This window comes from Zygotorulaspora mrakii, chromosome 3, assembly GCF_013402915.1.
Source record: "Zygotorulaspora mrakii chromosome 3, complete sequence".
NCBI lineage: Eukaryota > Fungi > Ascomycota > Saccharomycetes > Saccharomycetales > Saccharomycetaceae > Zygotorulaspora > Zygotorulaspora mrakii.
The window spans coordinates 953492-969201 of NC_050721.1; the positions used below are offsets into that span (position 1 = coordinate 953492).

The 15710-nt window shown below is 39.8% G+C and overlaps 9 protein-coding genes across 9 annotated transcripts; 4 read left to right on the top strand and 5 right to left on the bottom strand.

Moving 5' to 3' along the window:
* Positions 1-944: 944 nt before the first annotated feature.
* ZAP1 (Zap1p) lies at positions 945-3887 on the top strand (the record flags this gene model as incomplete). The annotated part of the gene is made up of 1 exon (XM_037287967.1): positions 945-3887. The coding sequence occupies one exon, from the start codon at positions 945-947 to the stop codon at positions 3885-3887; it is 2943 nt and encodes a 980-aa protein (XP_037143862.1).
* Positions 3888-3953: 66 nt separating this feature from the next.
* EFM2 (S-adenosylmethionine-dependent methyltransferase) lies at positions 3954-5153 on the bottom strand (the record flags this gene model as incomplete). The annotated part of the gene is made up of 1 exon (XM_037287968.1): positions 3954-5153. The coding sequence occupies one exon, from the start codon at positions 5151-5153 to the stop codon at positions 3954-3956; it is 1200 nt and encodes a 399-aa protein (XP_037143863.1).
* Positions 5154-5702: 549 nt separating this feature from the next.
* Positions 5703-7577, top strand: IKS1 (protein kinase IKS1; the record flags this gene model as incomplete). Its single annotated transcript, XM_037287969.1, has 1 exon — positions 5703-7577. One exon carries the CDS (start codon positions 5703-5705, stop codon positions 7575-7577), a length of 1875 nt encoding a protein of 624 aa, XP_037143864.1.
* A 229-nt stretch (positions 7578-7806) lies between these two features.
* BIT61 (Bit61p) lies at positions 7807-9384 on the top strand (the record flags this gene model as incomplete). Its single annotated transcript, XM_037287970.1, has 1 exon — positions 7807-9384. The coding sequence occupies one exon, from the start codon at positions 7807-7809 to the stop codon at positions 9382-9384; it is 1578 nt and encodes a 525-aa protein (XP_037143865.1).
* A 23-nt stretch (positions 9385-9407) lies between these two features.
* Positions 9408-10637, bottom strand: YHC3 (amino acid transporter YHC3; the record flags this gene model as incomplete). The annotated part of the gene is made up of 1 exon (XM_037287971.1): positions 9408-10637. One exon carries the CDS (start codon positions 10635-10637, stop codon positions 9408-9410), a length of 1230 nt encoding a protein of 409 aa, XP_037143866.1.
* A 245-nt stretch (positions 10638-10882) lies between these two features.
* On the bottom strand, positions 10883-12226 carry BNA3 (kynurenine--oxoglutarate transaminase; the record flags this gene model as incomplete). Its single annotated transcript, XM_037287972.1, has 1 exon — positions 10883-12226. One exon carries the CDS (start codon positions 12224-12226, stop codon positions 10883-10885), a length of 1344 nt encoding a protein of 447 aa, XP_037143867.1.
* A 310-nt stretch (positions 12227-12536) lies between these two features.
* Positions 12537-12920, top strand: SDH8 (Sdh8p; the record flags this gene model as incomplete). Its single annotated transcript, XM_037287973.1, has 1 exon — positions 12537-12920. One exon carries the CDS (start codon positions 12537-12539, stop codon positions 12918-12920), a length of 384 nt encoding a protein of 127 aa, XP_037143868.1.
* A 61-nt stretch (positions 12921-12981) lies between these two features.
* NUP82 (linker nucleoporin NUP82) lies at positions 12982-15078 on the bottom strand (the record flags this gene model as incomplete). Its single annotated transcript, XM_037287974.1, has 1 exon — positions 12982-15078. The coding sequence occupies one exon, from the start codon at positions 15076-15078 to the stop codon at positions 12982-12984; it is 2097 nt and encodes a 698-aa protein (XP_037143869.1).
* Positions 15079-15322: 244 nt separating this feature from the next.
* On the bottom strand, positions 15323-15640 carry MRPL37 (mitochondrial 54S ribosomal protein mL54; the record flags this gene model as incomplete). The annotated part of the gene is made up of 1 exon (XM_037287975.1): positions 15323-15640. One exon carries the CDS (start codon positions 15638-15640, stop codon positions 15323-15325), a length of 318 nt encoding a protein of 105 aa, XP_037143870.1.
* Between the last annotated feature and the right edge of the window lie 70 nt (positions 15641-15710).

Below are 15710 nucleotides of genomic sequence, written 5' to 3' on the forward strand. Positions count from 1 at the left end.
CCATGGGTCCATCCATATCTTGATCCTTATCCATATTCCTTCCGGTAGCTACTGTCTACGATTTCCACGCTCGGGTTACCCGGGACCCCCTTTGTGTGAGACAAGCCGGCCGGGATCACCAGCGAGAAAATCAGATCCCGCCCGGCACGGGCGGATTAAGAAACCCGGACACGGGCTGCTCGGACAGGCCATTCCGGACACCACCGCCACGCCCATGCACCCTGCTCATTCTCGGAACCCGTGCAGCCGGACGGAGCGCCGCTGCTACCATAGCAACCGGACACGACTGCCCCTCGTCCGCATGTGCCCCCACAACCGGACAAGAGGCCCAGCCACAATTGCGTAGCACGTGCGATGGCGTTTCTGCATTTGATAACCCCTCAGGTTGCTTCATTTTTTTTTAATTCTTGGGCATCATATGGAGAGAGACAGACAGAGAAACAGGAAGTGCACAGGACGTGGAACAGGAAGTGGAAGTGGAAGTGGAACAGGAAGTGGACAGGAAGAGTCCATAGACCACTTCATTGCAGTAATAATTCGGAGTGATGTAGCTTTGATCTATCGTGTAAATCGTTGACGGGTTTGTGAAATTTGTCTCCACTCAGCATCACATTCAGTAGTCAAGAGTTCAAGTGTCTGTTAGGTGTAATTCAGTGTAGGTGTATTCTGTATACGTCCTCGCATAAGTGTGATTCCGATTACGTAAAAATTGGGAAATCGTGAAATTGTGAAATTTTAGAATTGTGAAATTTCGGAAGCCTGATATCACAGCCCTGCTGAAACTTTTGGTATATTTTGAACCGGTTTGCATTCTAATCTCGGACTGTGAAGACTGTAGCTCTGCTTATTCGAGGGAGCACTAGGCCGTTAGATAATCTACTAGGAAAAGTATATGGGACCATAGGCGAGGATAACCGACTATCGACACACACGCTCTCCCTTTGATGTTAGATCCTGTGGAATTCCGTGCCGATAATGAGGTGCATCCAGAAGGAATCGTGCATGGTCATATTCACAACTTTGACAACATGACCTTCATCCATGGTCATGTACATCACGGATTGCAAGAGGCAGCGGCAAGCTCAGATGTGGTGGGTGAACCACTTCAGACGTCGGCGGTCGCTGTACCGACCACGACGGCTGCTACACCATTGCCTATAACACAACCGACTGACCGGATCAGCGAGCATTGCAAGACTGATCCTGATTGTCAGCATTTCGAGATCATAAACTATCACAGGAACGCCGATAGTTGTGGCAAAAAGCATCCAGTAGCAGCAAAAAGTGCACGGAGCTCGTCGTTTGGCTCCTCCATGTTCAGCGATGATTTTTTACTTTTGCCATCCAAGAAAAGAAAAATATTACAAAACAAGAGCGATAGCAGAGGCAATGGAAACAACAACAGCAGTACCAACGGCACTACAAATAAGAGCGATCCGAATGCTGAAAATTGCGAATGTCATTCCAAGATTCTGGAAGTCTGTTGTGACGTAAAACATCCAGATGATCCATACAGCGCACAGAAGGATAAAGATGCAATAATCTACACGGGAATAGAAAACAATCCCTTACTGCACTCCGCACTTCACAACACAGGCAGCAATCAAGCGAATGGAAATGGCAAGAATAGCGGCGTTTATGCAAATGATAACAATAGTAATAAAAATAGTTATCAATATGCTGCAGGTATACCAGGCATACCAGAAATTAATTGTGATTTAACATGTGGACCAAGTTCGTACTATAAAGAAAAGGCAAATTCTAATTCAAACGCAAATTCAGTTTCAATTTCGACAAGTTCACAGAATGGAAGTGAAACTGAAAAGGAAGAAGAGGATATATTTGAAAAATTTTGCAAAGAATGTTTAAATTTGGGTCTTGAACAAAAATTGAATGGTAATGACAAGCTATCATCACCGAGTAATAGTCACATTCACCATCATCATAATCATTATCACCATAAATGTTCAATGGATACTCCTTTATCCGCAAGTTCAACTTCAAGTAATAATTCAATTAAAATTGAAAGTAACCCTAAACATGATGAAAGTATTCATGTACCGACAACGACAAATAATGTAAACAGTACATTATTTGATGTTGATGCAGTTACAAATAATGTTACACCATTACCGCATGGCAGATCGTGTCATGATCATATAGTAAACACTCAAATGGATCTGAAAATTTTAGATGATTTGTGTAATATTTCGTCATTATATGAATTTCCATCAGCAAGTCATTTAAATCATCAAAACCATTCACACATTAACTCCAAAATTAAAGGTGAAAGTAATAACTCAATACCACAGAAAAATAATGAAATTCCATCCGAAAGTATAAATTTACTAGAGTCATCCTTACGAGGTACAACAACAAATACACAAAATAACAAATCAAATCAATCGCATCATCACCACATTGTTCAAATACATCCACCCTGCAAGCCATGTTGCTCAAACGTTAGCATGCAGCCTCAAATATCAGATAATGAATTCAATCTCATTGATACAAATACTATTCCATATAACAATAAAAATTATAGTTACGAACGATCAACCTTACAGGAAGATACAATAGCAGAGGATTCAAATATATCAACACTTCCTAAATTCAATAATTCTCAAAAACCATCATTTGATTGGAATTTAACAGGTCAAGAAAATAACATTATTAATTTCAATTGGTCATTCAAAAACGAAGAAAATAACATAAAATGTAAATGGGATCAATGTTCTGAAACTTATTCGACTTTACTTGATTTGCAAAAGCATATGCTGAGAGATCATGTCGGGGATGATTCTTCTCCGGATCTATCATGCTACTGGGAGGCTTGCAGTTTTGAAGGTGAGGATACATGTTCATTAATAAACCATATTAATGCCGATCATGGTATTAATTTTGGTATGAGAGTTGTTGACCCTAATTCTTTGCTGGAACAAAGAGACCCAGCCGAAATTCATAACCATAATAGTCAGGAATGTAATCACCATCACCATCCACAGGAATATGATCATGATCACGTTCACAACCACAATCATCAGAATTGTAATCACTATCACAATCCCAATCACCATGAGTCCTATCGCGAGCATCATAACCACATTCATCTTAAGGAAGATCAACCTCAAGACCACAATTATGATTATATGCAATATCGCGATTTGCACTGCGATTATTGTGATACTGAAACCATGTCCTATAACCAAAATACTCAGAACAACGAACAACAAGATCCATTGGAAACTCCTGTACATAAGCACGATTGCTCATCACATCAGCATCGTCAGCAACCAAATCAGAAGGCTCCAATGATCCAAACGGATAGCAATGGTCCTATGAAACTGCAATGCAGATGGGGCACTTGTAGAGAAACTTTTGATTCTGCTGAAGCTTTGACTAATCATTTGGAGCAAGTTCATTTGACAAGAGGAAAATCTGAGTATCAGTGTCATTGGGAAGGTTGTAGTAAAAGATTTACCCAGAGACAAAAATTGGTTCGTCATTTAAAAGTACATTCGGGTTACAAGCCATATAAATGTTCAGTTTGCGCAAAGTGTTTTTCAAGTGATGATACTTTGACCCAACATATGAGAATTCATTCTGGTGAAAAACCATTCGAATGCCCAATTTGTGGTAAAAAATTCACCGTATCAAGTTCTTTAAAGATTCACATTAGAACGCATACTGGCGAGAAACCTTTGCAATGCAAGATTTGTGGTAAAAGATTCAATGAATCATCTAACCTAAGTAAGCATATGAAAACTCATCAAAAAAAATATAAATGTATTTTCTGTGCCAGAAGCTTTGAAACCCTGGATAGGTTCCAAGCTCATCAAAACAAATGCACTAAGGCGCACGAGAAGCGATACAAAGAAACTTCATGATTATTTATTTATATGTTTTTTAATTCACGTTCAAAGAAACATATTCTCTGAATATTTGCGCTATATTCACCAGTAGATCTCTTGATATAAATATTTCACCATCCCCCAGTCTTCCATTCCTTGATCCAACGTTTGATTTCGCACTGATAGATTATTTAATTCTAAAAGCTGCCACAGTGTTTCTCTTTCCTTGGAGTATTTATCTCTCACGGGAATTTCTAAGTAGCACACACCCTGATCACAAAGGAATTTAACAAGCATATCGACAACTAGCTTTGGGTGATTGGGGGAGTAGATTGGATCAGAAACAATAATGACGTCAAATTTTTCACTCGTGAACTTCTCCTCGAAACTATCTGTATTGGTCCAATCCAGAATACTCACGGTTGCCAAACTACCCAAAGCATTCGCTTCAACATTTTTTTGAAGGTTAGGGACAATTTCTGGCAAGTCTGTAAGAAACATTTCTATTACTTCACCCTCATTGAGTTCAATCCATTTACTGAGCCAAGAAATTCCAGCTAGCCCAGTACCTGAACCAAGTTCCAATACCCTCAATTTGAGACCGTGTCTTTGCGTGTGAATACTTTCAATCAGTTTTTGAGACAAAATGAATGATGATCCCCATGTTTTCCAACCTAGATTGTCTGCTGTTAGAGATGGTTCAAAAATTTCTATTACTTTCGACAGTTTTTCGAAAGTGAACTTTCTTGACATCGCAGGCTGTGCAGACCGGCCACATCTTTCAGAAATTCTCATGGTCAGCTGTTTGACTATTTCTTCTTTTAATAAATCATCTTCGCTAGACTCTTGATAAAATTTCAACAGTGTTGTGTAATAATTCAACATCAACTCTTTAGAAATTCCATTGAGTAAGGGAATTTTTGAGCAAATACTGCTTTCTGAATTCAAACGAGTATTTCCCCAAAGCTTGTAGAATTCCATTAGCGTTTTCAAAAGACATGGTTCTATTCCTTTTTCGGTACAAATATTCGATACTATTTGTGTACCCTCAACAGAACTGTGCTGACTGCAAAAGTTGACTTGATTGTCAGGTTTTAGCAATAGCAGCACGCATAAGATTGCTTTGGATGGTGCATGACGAGCCGATGGCAAATCTAGTACATCAATTAGTGAGTCCTCGTTACTCTCCTCATCAACATCATCGGTGCTTACAGTTTCTCGCGGTATGTCAACTGCAACCTCTGCTTCACCTCCGCAAAAAACATTCTGCTGAGGGGTATAGAGGTCTAGTGGATCGAACATGGGTTGATGCCTTCAACAGAAGTGGGTTACGGAACCTCTTGTTTAATTTGTCTATAAGTGTAGTTCCAATATCTCACTACATCATCTCTTTCGAAAAATTTCAACAAACTTTGGATTTGCGTAAAAGAGGACAATCCAACGCATGATCACATCTCATAATTAATCGACTTTTGACATGCTTTAATATCTTCACATCTCAAATGCAAACGCAGAATATTGGTTGGAAACTGGGTATCAATAAGCCTGCCGTTCTGACTAAACGATATGTTGCAGTTTCGCGTTCCCACAATCTCATGTTTCTGCGCATAAACTGATCTAGAGCACAGACTAATTCAGAGCACCTAGAAGAAAACTCCATGAAGACGTAAAAAAAGCAAACTATAGCTCAAGTACTTTACTGATTGAATAAAATGAATATAGATGGTATTAGCATATCTCCCACGTGACTTCCAAACTCCGTATTATGAAGGGAGGCGGCTTATTAAGTGGGGCAATTAGTGGTGATCTAAAGTTTTGAAGTTAACAATATATGCAAAGTTTGAGAGCGGCATGAGTCTTGTGCCATATAAGGAGGGATCAGTCATATTGGATGACCCCAGTTCTAAGTCTTTGGTGATTGTGCATCCTTCATCCGGTGCGTTAGAGTTCTTCCAACAGATCCATTACGGTGACGGAGACTCGAACACTCAAAGAATCAAGAGTGATAGAAAGCCTATTGCTTCTTTCATCTGCCCTCAGTGTGGTACAAATATCAATCCCTATACAGACCCAGAAGATGTCCCGGACAAGATGCGTGGTGCGGAAAGGACTGAGGATGATAGAAGCTCGAATCAGCGGTTCGGCAGTAGGATAAACCTATCGAAGAGTTATTTTCAGTTGCTTGAAAGAAATCACAGGCATTACACTTTGCAAGGAAGCTCTGCAAAAGCTCTGCCTCGGCAGCAAGCTTCACTCATACCGGAAAATCTCTTCATTCCAGGCTATTTCCAAAAATTCTTCAAGACCATAACACTGCTCGGGAGTGGTGCTCGCGGGTCTGTCTACAAAGTGGTGCATATGATTGGAGATATCGACCTGGGTGTGTTTGCTCTTAAGAAAATCCCTATTGGAAATGATATGATTTGGTTTCAAAAGTGTATCAGGGAGGTGAAGGCATTGAGCTCATTGACACACAAAAGCGCCAATTTAATAACTTACAACCATGTGTGGTTGGAGATGAATACCGCTTGTGGACTTGTTAGAACGATTGATGGCAAGGGATGTGATCAGGTGGAAGAGATCCCATGCATATTCATACTTCAGCAGTACTGTAGTGGTGGGAATCTAGAGGATTTCATTTTTAGAGATGTATTCCAGAAATTCCAAGACCATCAGTCATCTGACGAAAGGAAGAAAAAATTCCTTTACCGCAGATCACATCCGAATGTGTCTTTGGGGTTATCCACTTTGCAAATTGCCTCCATGATAAGGGACATCGCTCGTGGGTTGCAAGAGTTACATGATATAGGACTCATTCATCGTGATTTAAAGCCATCCAATTGTCTTTTACTGGAAAGTAATACTGAGCAATTTTCAATGCAAGACTATGTCCCCACAATAGTAATTGGTGATCTCGGCGAGTGTCAGCTGAATGGAGAATCGAGGACTGCTTCGGGAGCTACTGGAACATTGGAATATACCGCGCCTGAAATTGTAATCACGGGTATTGGTAGATCCAGACCAACCGATTATAATGAGTTTACTTTCGCCTCTGATATGTACTCTTTGGGGATGATTCTTTACTTTGTAATTTTTGGAGAGCTACCATTTAAGCCTCAACTGGAGATGGTAGATTTGAAGCAGAAGATCAAGACTTTCACATTGGATGAAGAGCAGCTGATTACAAAGCATCGGGAGTCTGGTTTGACGCCGATAAATGCCGAGCTTTTTGCACTTATGCAGGAGTTACTTTCGCGGAACGTTGTCGAGAGACCTTCAGCTGCAGAAGTTGTTGTTTTCCTTGATAGATTGCTGTCCAATTTATTCGCCGATGATGTTTTGGCCTCGGCGACGAATCTCAGTGAAGATCTCGATATATTAGATGAGCCGCAGGATACGGTGGAAAACGCAGGCGGGCTTATCCCAAAAGTCCAGCAAACTGCAAGCTTGGAAAATGAACTACTTGTGCTAAAGAAAAATGATATTGTTTCGGATCGAATCCCCGATGCCAAGCTATATTTAAAAAAGTGGATCTATAGGTTTTGCTGCTTATTTTTAACTGTTTGCACTCTCTCAATCTCGGATAGCACAATGTGCTGGTCTATATATTTAGCGCTAATTCTATTTGGTATGTCCGTTAATGCACGTTTTAGTGCTCAAAAATGGATGGCGGTATCGCTCGGTTTTATAGCATTAGTCACTTTTATCAGTGGACATAGATCCTAATACACGCACCACCTTATGAAACCACATTATGATGCCACGAATATAGATACGAATTTAACTTAATTAGCTGTATTTTAAAACTTAAAATCTCATTCGTTTATTTTTGTTCATTCGGAGTGCTTATAATGAAAGCGGTAAAACCCTGAGCTGAACTCATCGATGAACAAAATCAGGATCGTCAATTTTGGAGATATTCAAACAGTCAGTGAATGGCTACTACTTTTGTGGGATGAATCAAGCATTGAATAGAAAAAGGAGTGCAACAACGTCACTACAGCTGGCACAACAGAATAACGATGAGAACAGCTCGCCGCAAAAGAATAGAACACGTTTTTACAGTATATCATCCGACATCATACCTCAAACTCTAACCCATCCAAACGAAGATGACACTGTCAAGCCACCGAAATCTCCTAATCTCTTTCCGCCAAGCTGGTCTCATGTCGGCTTTCAATCAATCTTTCAGGGGGGTGGTCAAAGGCGCTCCAAACAGAGTTTATTATCTGACAATTCTCAGGAAGACCTGTCGTTTTCCAACGTGCGAAGCAATGAGTCATCTATCGAAAGATCCGGTTATCCAGTGGGAAGATCTACACCAAGAATATCCGAGGAGGATTTGTCAAACGAGAGCATACACACCACGGGCTCTAGTGCAAAGGACAAGATACGTTCTGCAATCAAGAGTATCTCTAAGGATACTATCAACAACCATGAAAGGAGCTCAAGGTTATTCCGCACAAATACGAACAAGAGTTCGAATAGCGTTGCAAGTGCACTATTTAGTGGATCCGTCCCAAACAAACAGAGTAGGCTGAAAAAAGCTGCAAGTAAACTCTTTCTTCACAAACCTCATGGACAGACTTACGATGACATAGCAGAGCCCGCTTTACCTTCTTCCTTGAGCAAATTCTTGCACTCCTCATACGCCAGACATAAAGCACCCTCGCAGTTTATTCATAACACGGCTGGCCTTTCCATGGAAGCCAAAAAAGCTGCAAGTCAAAATTATCAGATAGAAAGACCCTCCCAAGATGATGCCAGTGTCACGAATGTAGCATTACTCAAAGAACTTTTAAAAAATCTACCCACTTTAGAGGCAAATTACAAAAGTTTTCATACGCAGGAACTCCAAATTCTACAAGAGAATGTCTGGGGCGTATATTGTAGTATTGTATATGAACTTTTCAAATCGAAACGATTGTGGCAGCTACCTGTGAAAATTGAGGATATTAACAGAGTTCTCAGTTTCTATATTACGCTAAAGAATGATTCAAAAGTGGCCTCAAGTCAAAATAGGTTTCTTACTGAGATTGAGGAGTTTTTAACAACTTCCTTATATGGACTAGAAAATCAAATAGTCTTCAATTATGCCAATGAAAACACGATGAATACGGCACTGAAACGACTTGGGGTTATATGGCAAATATTTTATCAATATGTGTATTACGATTTGATGGCAGTTCTAATGCCACTAGAAAATTGTTTCAATAATGGAAGGAGGTATAGAGCTGAGACTTCCTTCAATGAGAATTCGACGCCCAGGGCATTTTCTATTGACTACATTTTACTGAACTGTTTCCGTGATTCAATTGTCCTGCCATATTACCAAAACTTCATTAATTGCGATGATGGGGTTAGTAAAAGTTTCCATGCCTACATCCTGAATGAGGAAGAAGAGAACGGAGTTACGGAGCAAGATAAGCTCACGTTATTACAGTGCTTTGGTGTGCTAAGCTCAACTCAAGTAAGCGATAGAAGTCAAACGATTGTGGAAGAGTTATTAGAAGGCGTAAGAATGAGTATATGAATTTCAAGAAATAATAAACTGAGTTATTCCATTCTGCACCAAGGTCGGCCATCAGCAACTTGATGATTGCATAACATAGGTTCAAGAGCCAGCCCGATAAATGCGGCAATAAGAACACCAAATGAATCAGCAATAGAAACTGAGCCTAAAGCAAATTCTCTTTTTCCTGGTTCGACATCTTCGAGTATATTCAAAAACGTACTCACGTAAGAGGCACCTCCCAAAAACCCCTCATACAGTACAAGCACCATTACAGGCCAAGGAGATGAGACCAAATATAGCCAGGACTGCAAAAGCGCAAAAACAAGATTGAAACCTTGAAGTATTGACAACAGATATAGTTTTCTCAGTCTCACTAAGTGCGCAGTTGACCTGGAAATGAAAACACCCAATTGGTATAAAGTTCCGTAAGTAACGTAAATATCCCTGTATTTATTGAAGAAAAATGGCATATTCTTTTGACCTAGAGGGAAAAGTAATGTTGGTGCAACAGCTTGATTTATTAGGTACTCGAAAAGGTAAACTGTTGTCAGAGGAAGCATAAAAGGTAAAATAAGCTCTTTCAATGAGCTACAAGTGGCCAAAAAATGCACTTTAAATGAAAAACTTCTATCTTGCGTTACCATGCTGGTAATTGGACTTGACGGAGCCGCGACCAGTGCATCAGTATCTCTGTCCGTGTAATCCAAAAAAGGATCATTGCTAGCAGGATCTTCGACGCTATTATTTCCCTTTTCCAGTTTGTAATACAAAATAAATCCAAATGGAAGCAAAGTAAAGAATAATAATGAGGTCTTCACAGAAATCTTCAAAATAGAAGTGAATGACATATATAAACCGCTCCCAAAAAGTCCAGCACCACCTGTTCCAGATGACCAACCACTTAAGGCGACTTTCTCATAATAGTGCGTCAACTGCAAAAATGTGATTTCACCGAATCCTGATGATATAGAGGCTAATACTATCCCAAGCAGACATACAGATAGTTTTCCGGAGGACACCATTAGCATACCGAATGTGCTCAAAACAATCAAACTTCCCACACGCTTTCGATAACCTAGTCGATGGATGAAAAATGGTGCCAATAATTTAACAATGAAGGAAGGTAGTATATCAGTTAACAGGACCAACGACTTTGGAAGACTCGGGCCAACTATATCCACTGCTGCCGATAAAATAACAACATAAAGTACATTGTTCAATAAACCAAATATCCAAAAATAAATGTATACATGATGGAATTTGATTTCCATTAGACCAGAACAATAAGTCTAGCAATGTGTGCCGAATATCTGTCCCAGAGCAGTGAAAAGTATTAGGTGATTTAACTATCTTGAGGGATGTTGTTTTGATGTAAGCTCACCAAACTCATTATCACGTGCAATAAAGTAACAATAAAATCAGTGTCAAAGAGCTATATTCGCATATATATGTACATATATATGTACATGTATACGTACATATATACTGATATTCTCTTTATTCAGGGAACCCTGGTCTACATGTAATTTTTCAGCAGTTTCAATCTTTCGACGGCTTTTTCTAAGTACTCATCATCTTTGCAGACAGCGAATCTCAACAAGTTTTCAGCTGCTTTCTCATGCTCCTTAATGTAGAATTCAGTTGGTGGAATTGCTACGACGCCCAGTTCGTTAATCAACCAATTCGAAATCCGGAAATCTTTGGCTTTGTGCTTTAGCTCTTCAGGGAAAGCATAGTCATGAGGAATTTTAACTTTAGAAAAATCGACCAGAATGAAATAGGTACCTTCTGGAATCGTGTAGTGCAGACCCAATTGTTTGAAGACACTCGTTAGAATTTCGAACTTTCTGATATATTCTTGCCTCATTTTTTCAAAGTATCCGATCTTCAAAGCATCATCAATTGAATTGGCAACAGCTTCCTGCAATGGTGATGGTGATGCGAAGCAAATCCTTGTGTGCGCCTTTGAAACATATGATAATAAATCGGGATTCAGTGAAATGACCCAACCGATTCTCCAGCCGGTGGCTGCAAATGTTTTACCGGCTGATCCGACACTTAATGTCAATTGGCCGATTTCTGGTGACAATGTGGCCACTCTAGTGAAAGAATCAGTGAAATATAAATGTTCGTACACTTCATCTGATATAATGACAACGTTTTTCTCAACACAGATATTTCCAATCTTGGTCAATTCTTCCCTAGTGAAAACTTTGCCGATTGGATTATGAGGTGTGTTTATTATAATTGCTTTGGTCTTTTCGGTGATCGCATCTTCAAATTGTTTATAATCAATTGTCCATTCCGTGCCCTTGACCGTACGCTTATCCATGTCTTTTGGCGGATTTATTGGCACGTACACCACTTTACCTCCAACAAGTTCGATATTTGGAATATACTGGTCGAAAAACGGCTCAAATACTATGACTTCATCACCGTGATTTAGAAGTCCCATTAGACATGATAGAATACCTTCATTGGCCCCTGTGGTCACAGTCACATTTTCAGTTTTCAATTGTGTCTTATACAACGGACTGTAAACCTCTAATAAGGACTTCAAAAGTGTTTGACGCCCCTTTGTTGGGGAATATTGATTCACCAATGCGATATCCAAGGCCTTCTTTGCTTCCTTGATAGCAAATTCTGGTGGAGAGTATGAGAAGAATCCCTGACCAAGATTGATCAGTTCCCTTCCCTTGTTTTTTGCATTATTAGCAGCAGAAGCAGCAGTTTCATTGGTCAAGGACCAGACGTCTTTAGCTGTATTATCCGAGAAATACTTGTTAGGAACAATTCTTGGCTTAGCAGTAGTCATATTCTTGAGGTTCCGTAAAAATTGTCTAGCTATGAACTTGGTCATGCAATAATTCTCACAACTGCAACAGGCTCAGGATGGCGTTGAGATGAATTGAGTTCAACGACTTTAATCAACTAGAATCATGGAAGTCAATCTCTTATCAATTGTCGATTAAAGGAATAAATCATTGGAAAGCCACTCTCTTACAATTGCACGTGTTGGCTTTTTGTTCATTTACGCTAGCGCATCAAAAAGTAATTAGATATAATTCGTCTTTGAGATTTAGTGAAAGACCTACTTTTCAAAAATATGTGTTTAAAGCTGATTCTTGTCAGCTCTACGCTATATAGAGTGTAAGATAATATTTTGTGCGATGCGCTTAGTTCTGAGGAATATATTGAGAGTGAGAGGACCTAACGTGGGTGCTAGAAGATTACTGAATGTAGACAGAACGCCTGGTCCACCACGGTTACCAAAGGAGGATCAAGAGGAGTTCGAAAGGCTACAGAAAATTGCACAAAGCCAGGACGCAATTGATGAGTACAATCGCAAGCTTGAAAATGATCCCACCAAGGAGAGTTTGAAATCATCTATATTGACGAAGAATGATATCGGTTCGTTCTCACCGGAGTTTTCCAAGACTATACCAGAGTTTGAAGGGGAGAGAAATCCAGTTACTGGAGAGATTGGGGGACCTAAACAGGATCCCTTAAGGCACGGAGATTACTCGTTCAATGGCAGAGTTACAGATTTTTAGGCACTGGTAAGTATTGTAGAGGTGTTAGGTTATGGGGCGGCGTTAGCTATTATGTATATAGTTACGTATTAACGGTATTGTTATGAATTTCGGTTGATGCTTGCCTTATTTGTGCATTGCATTCTTTTAGAATCTTTGTATCCTCATCTAGCACTTTTCGTAGCTCATCCCAATCATCTAATGGTTGTTCTAGAGTCACTTCATTAGGTTGGAGCTTTAGCTCTTTTGAGACGTACTGCAATTGCTCTTGTAACTTACGCTGAGTATGAACGTATTGGTTGAAATTTAGCACTTGGTTTCTGATTTCTTTGAACCATTCCATTTCCTTTTTACTGATTTTGCTGTTCTGATAGCTCGAGGAGCGTTCTATTTCAGTTATTCTTTTCTTCATACCATTAAGTCTTTCTATTAAAGAGTTCTGTTTAACCGAAATTTTTTTTTTGGAGGAGAGCTGCCTCTCGTATGTATCCGCAATGACGTCTTGTTTTTCCAATATCTCATTACCCATTTTCAGTTGGCAGGTCAATTCGTACTGCTGTTCCCTTAAACGATTGTGGAGTACCAAACCGAGCGCTTGCCCTCTGGAAATTCCAGTCATCAAGTCCTTAGAAACTTCTGTCAAAGCAGTGAGTTGAATTTCGTTGGTGTCATTCTCCAACGGTTGTTGTCTCGTCTTTGGATCCACTACTACACTTGGTGATTTTTTTATATCCTGCTGAAAGATCTGATTGAGTGCCATTATCTCGTCAATAGGTTGAGTAAAATGTATTTTATAAGCATTGGAACTATCAGTTTTTTGATTATGATTGCTCTTAGGCAATTTCAAAATGTTTGGTTCTAGTGGGGTCACAGCTACTGATTGGTTGGAAACAAAAATCAGAGAATCAGTTTCGAGCATACTGCAGAAACTGATTGATGTGATGTGAGACAAGGAATCAATGAATTTTATGTCACTTTTAAACGTAATTTCGCCTATCAATTGTAGATCTGAATCCACTAAGCACGTAGCCATTTTTTCAGACCACTTAGCAGTGTCAATTAGATAAGCTCCCGTATCAGTGGATACGGCGAATTTCCCGTACTGACCAGCAGGTATTGACAGCTTCCCAGGTTTATCCAGTTTGATGATTTCTACCAATACGAATGAGTTATTATGATCATAGTTGGTAAATTCCCAGTTCATCGTTATTTCTAAATCATTGTAAAGTATGGCAACATAGCCATTGTCCATTGTCAGTACTAATAAGTCAAGTTCTTTGCTGATGGGTAAAGTTGAAATCTCGTGAAACGTACAATCGTAAAGTTTATTTGGAAAAGGCGAAATGGTAAAGGGCCCTTGGTCTCTTGTTTGACGACGCCCTTCTGGAACCTCAATAAGGAGGTCTTCCTTTTCGTTACCCACTGTTGCACTATTTTTTTGCATAGCAGAAACAAAATGCAACTGCTTAATAGTGTTTGTCTTGTTATCTGCTTTTGAATTGACGTTCAAACCTTCATACTGTACTAGGGACTTATTCAGTAGAAATTTTAGATCCTTCTTTGAAATGTTCAGCTTAGAAGGCAAGCATGGATAAAATGCGTATATATCTCCACCTTCGCTAGTGTTTACGGCGTATAATGTTAAGCAATCTTCACTCAATGTAATAGACGAAACATCACTGACAACAGCATCCAGACCAAGAGCTCTATAGTGGCGATTCAACACGATTGTGTCATTATCACGCTGCCAATTAAGCAAACTTATGGAGTCATCGGACCGCAGAACAATAATAGTATTATCCTGCGCTGCCAAACCGTGAAATAAAACCTGCTTGAGTCCATACTCCTCCTTTTTATTAATGTAGCGGTATCTCTGGAACACGCTCGCCATCGAACTAGGATCTGTATAAGACCATGGAATCTCCACGATCCGTATTTCAACTTCACTGTAAAGACATATGAAATTACCGGATTTCGAAAGTACTGCACCTTTGACACTTTCTATTGCAGGTTTCAACTGCATGAATCTGTACGAGTCTTCAGAAACAAGACACCATCTGAGGATAGACTCTTGATATAGCACACAGAGAGAACCCCGATTCGCAGTCAAGAAGAATCGCTCCGAATTGGACTGATTCAATATGTTCCCGGAGAAAATCGAATGCCCCTCGAGTGACATCGTAGAGGTAGAACTAATCGATTACCCAACAGCCCAACTTCAGCTATGGTTGCTTGTTTAAAGCATGCATTGACGCCATCTCAAATTCTACAAAAGTTTATATCTCTTCATCATCACTAGAATAAGCATGTCGTTTTTAGTGACTAAAGAAGCTCTGCTATTTATTATACATTATACACTTGGCCTGGAGCAGCTGCACAGCTGCTTTTCAATAATTACAAGACGTTGGGTTGCGAACACACGATCAAAGTTGCCCCAAGAAGTTGTTCTGTTTGATGTTAGCTCTACTTCTTTTCCTAATCTCAACTTTTCTCATCTTCATCGGATCCTCCGCCAGCTTTTTTTCTTGTGCCTCTTTCTCTAGAACCGTCCACAGCCATTCAGGATACTCAGAATCATCAAGCGCAACAGGGTTCTTACCGCCCTTCTTAATATCAAGATTAAGCGGTGTTCCAGCCGGACACGAAGACTTCACTTGTAAAGTCTTCGCTCCTTGAGCAGTCTCTTGTTGCAGTAACCTTGATGCGCTACTGAAAAATCTTCTCTCCAAGACACGTAGCATTGTTGGACCGCTGATTTTTCCTCTGCTTGCAGATGCTTGATTTTTGGTCACTTCTATTACGAAGTTTGAA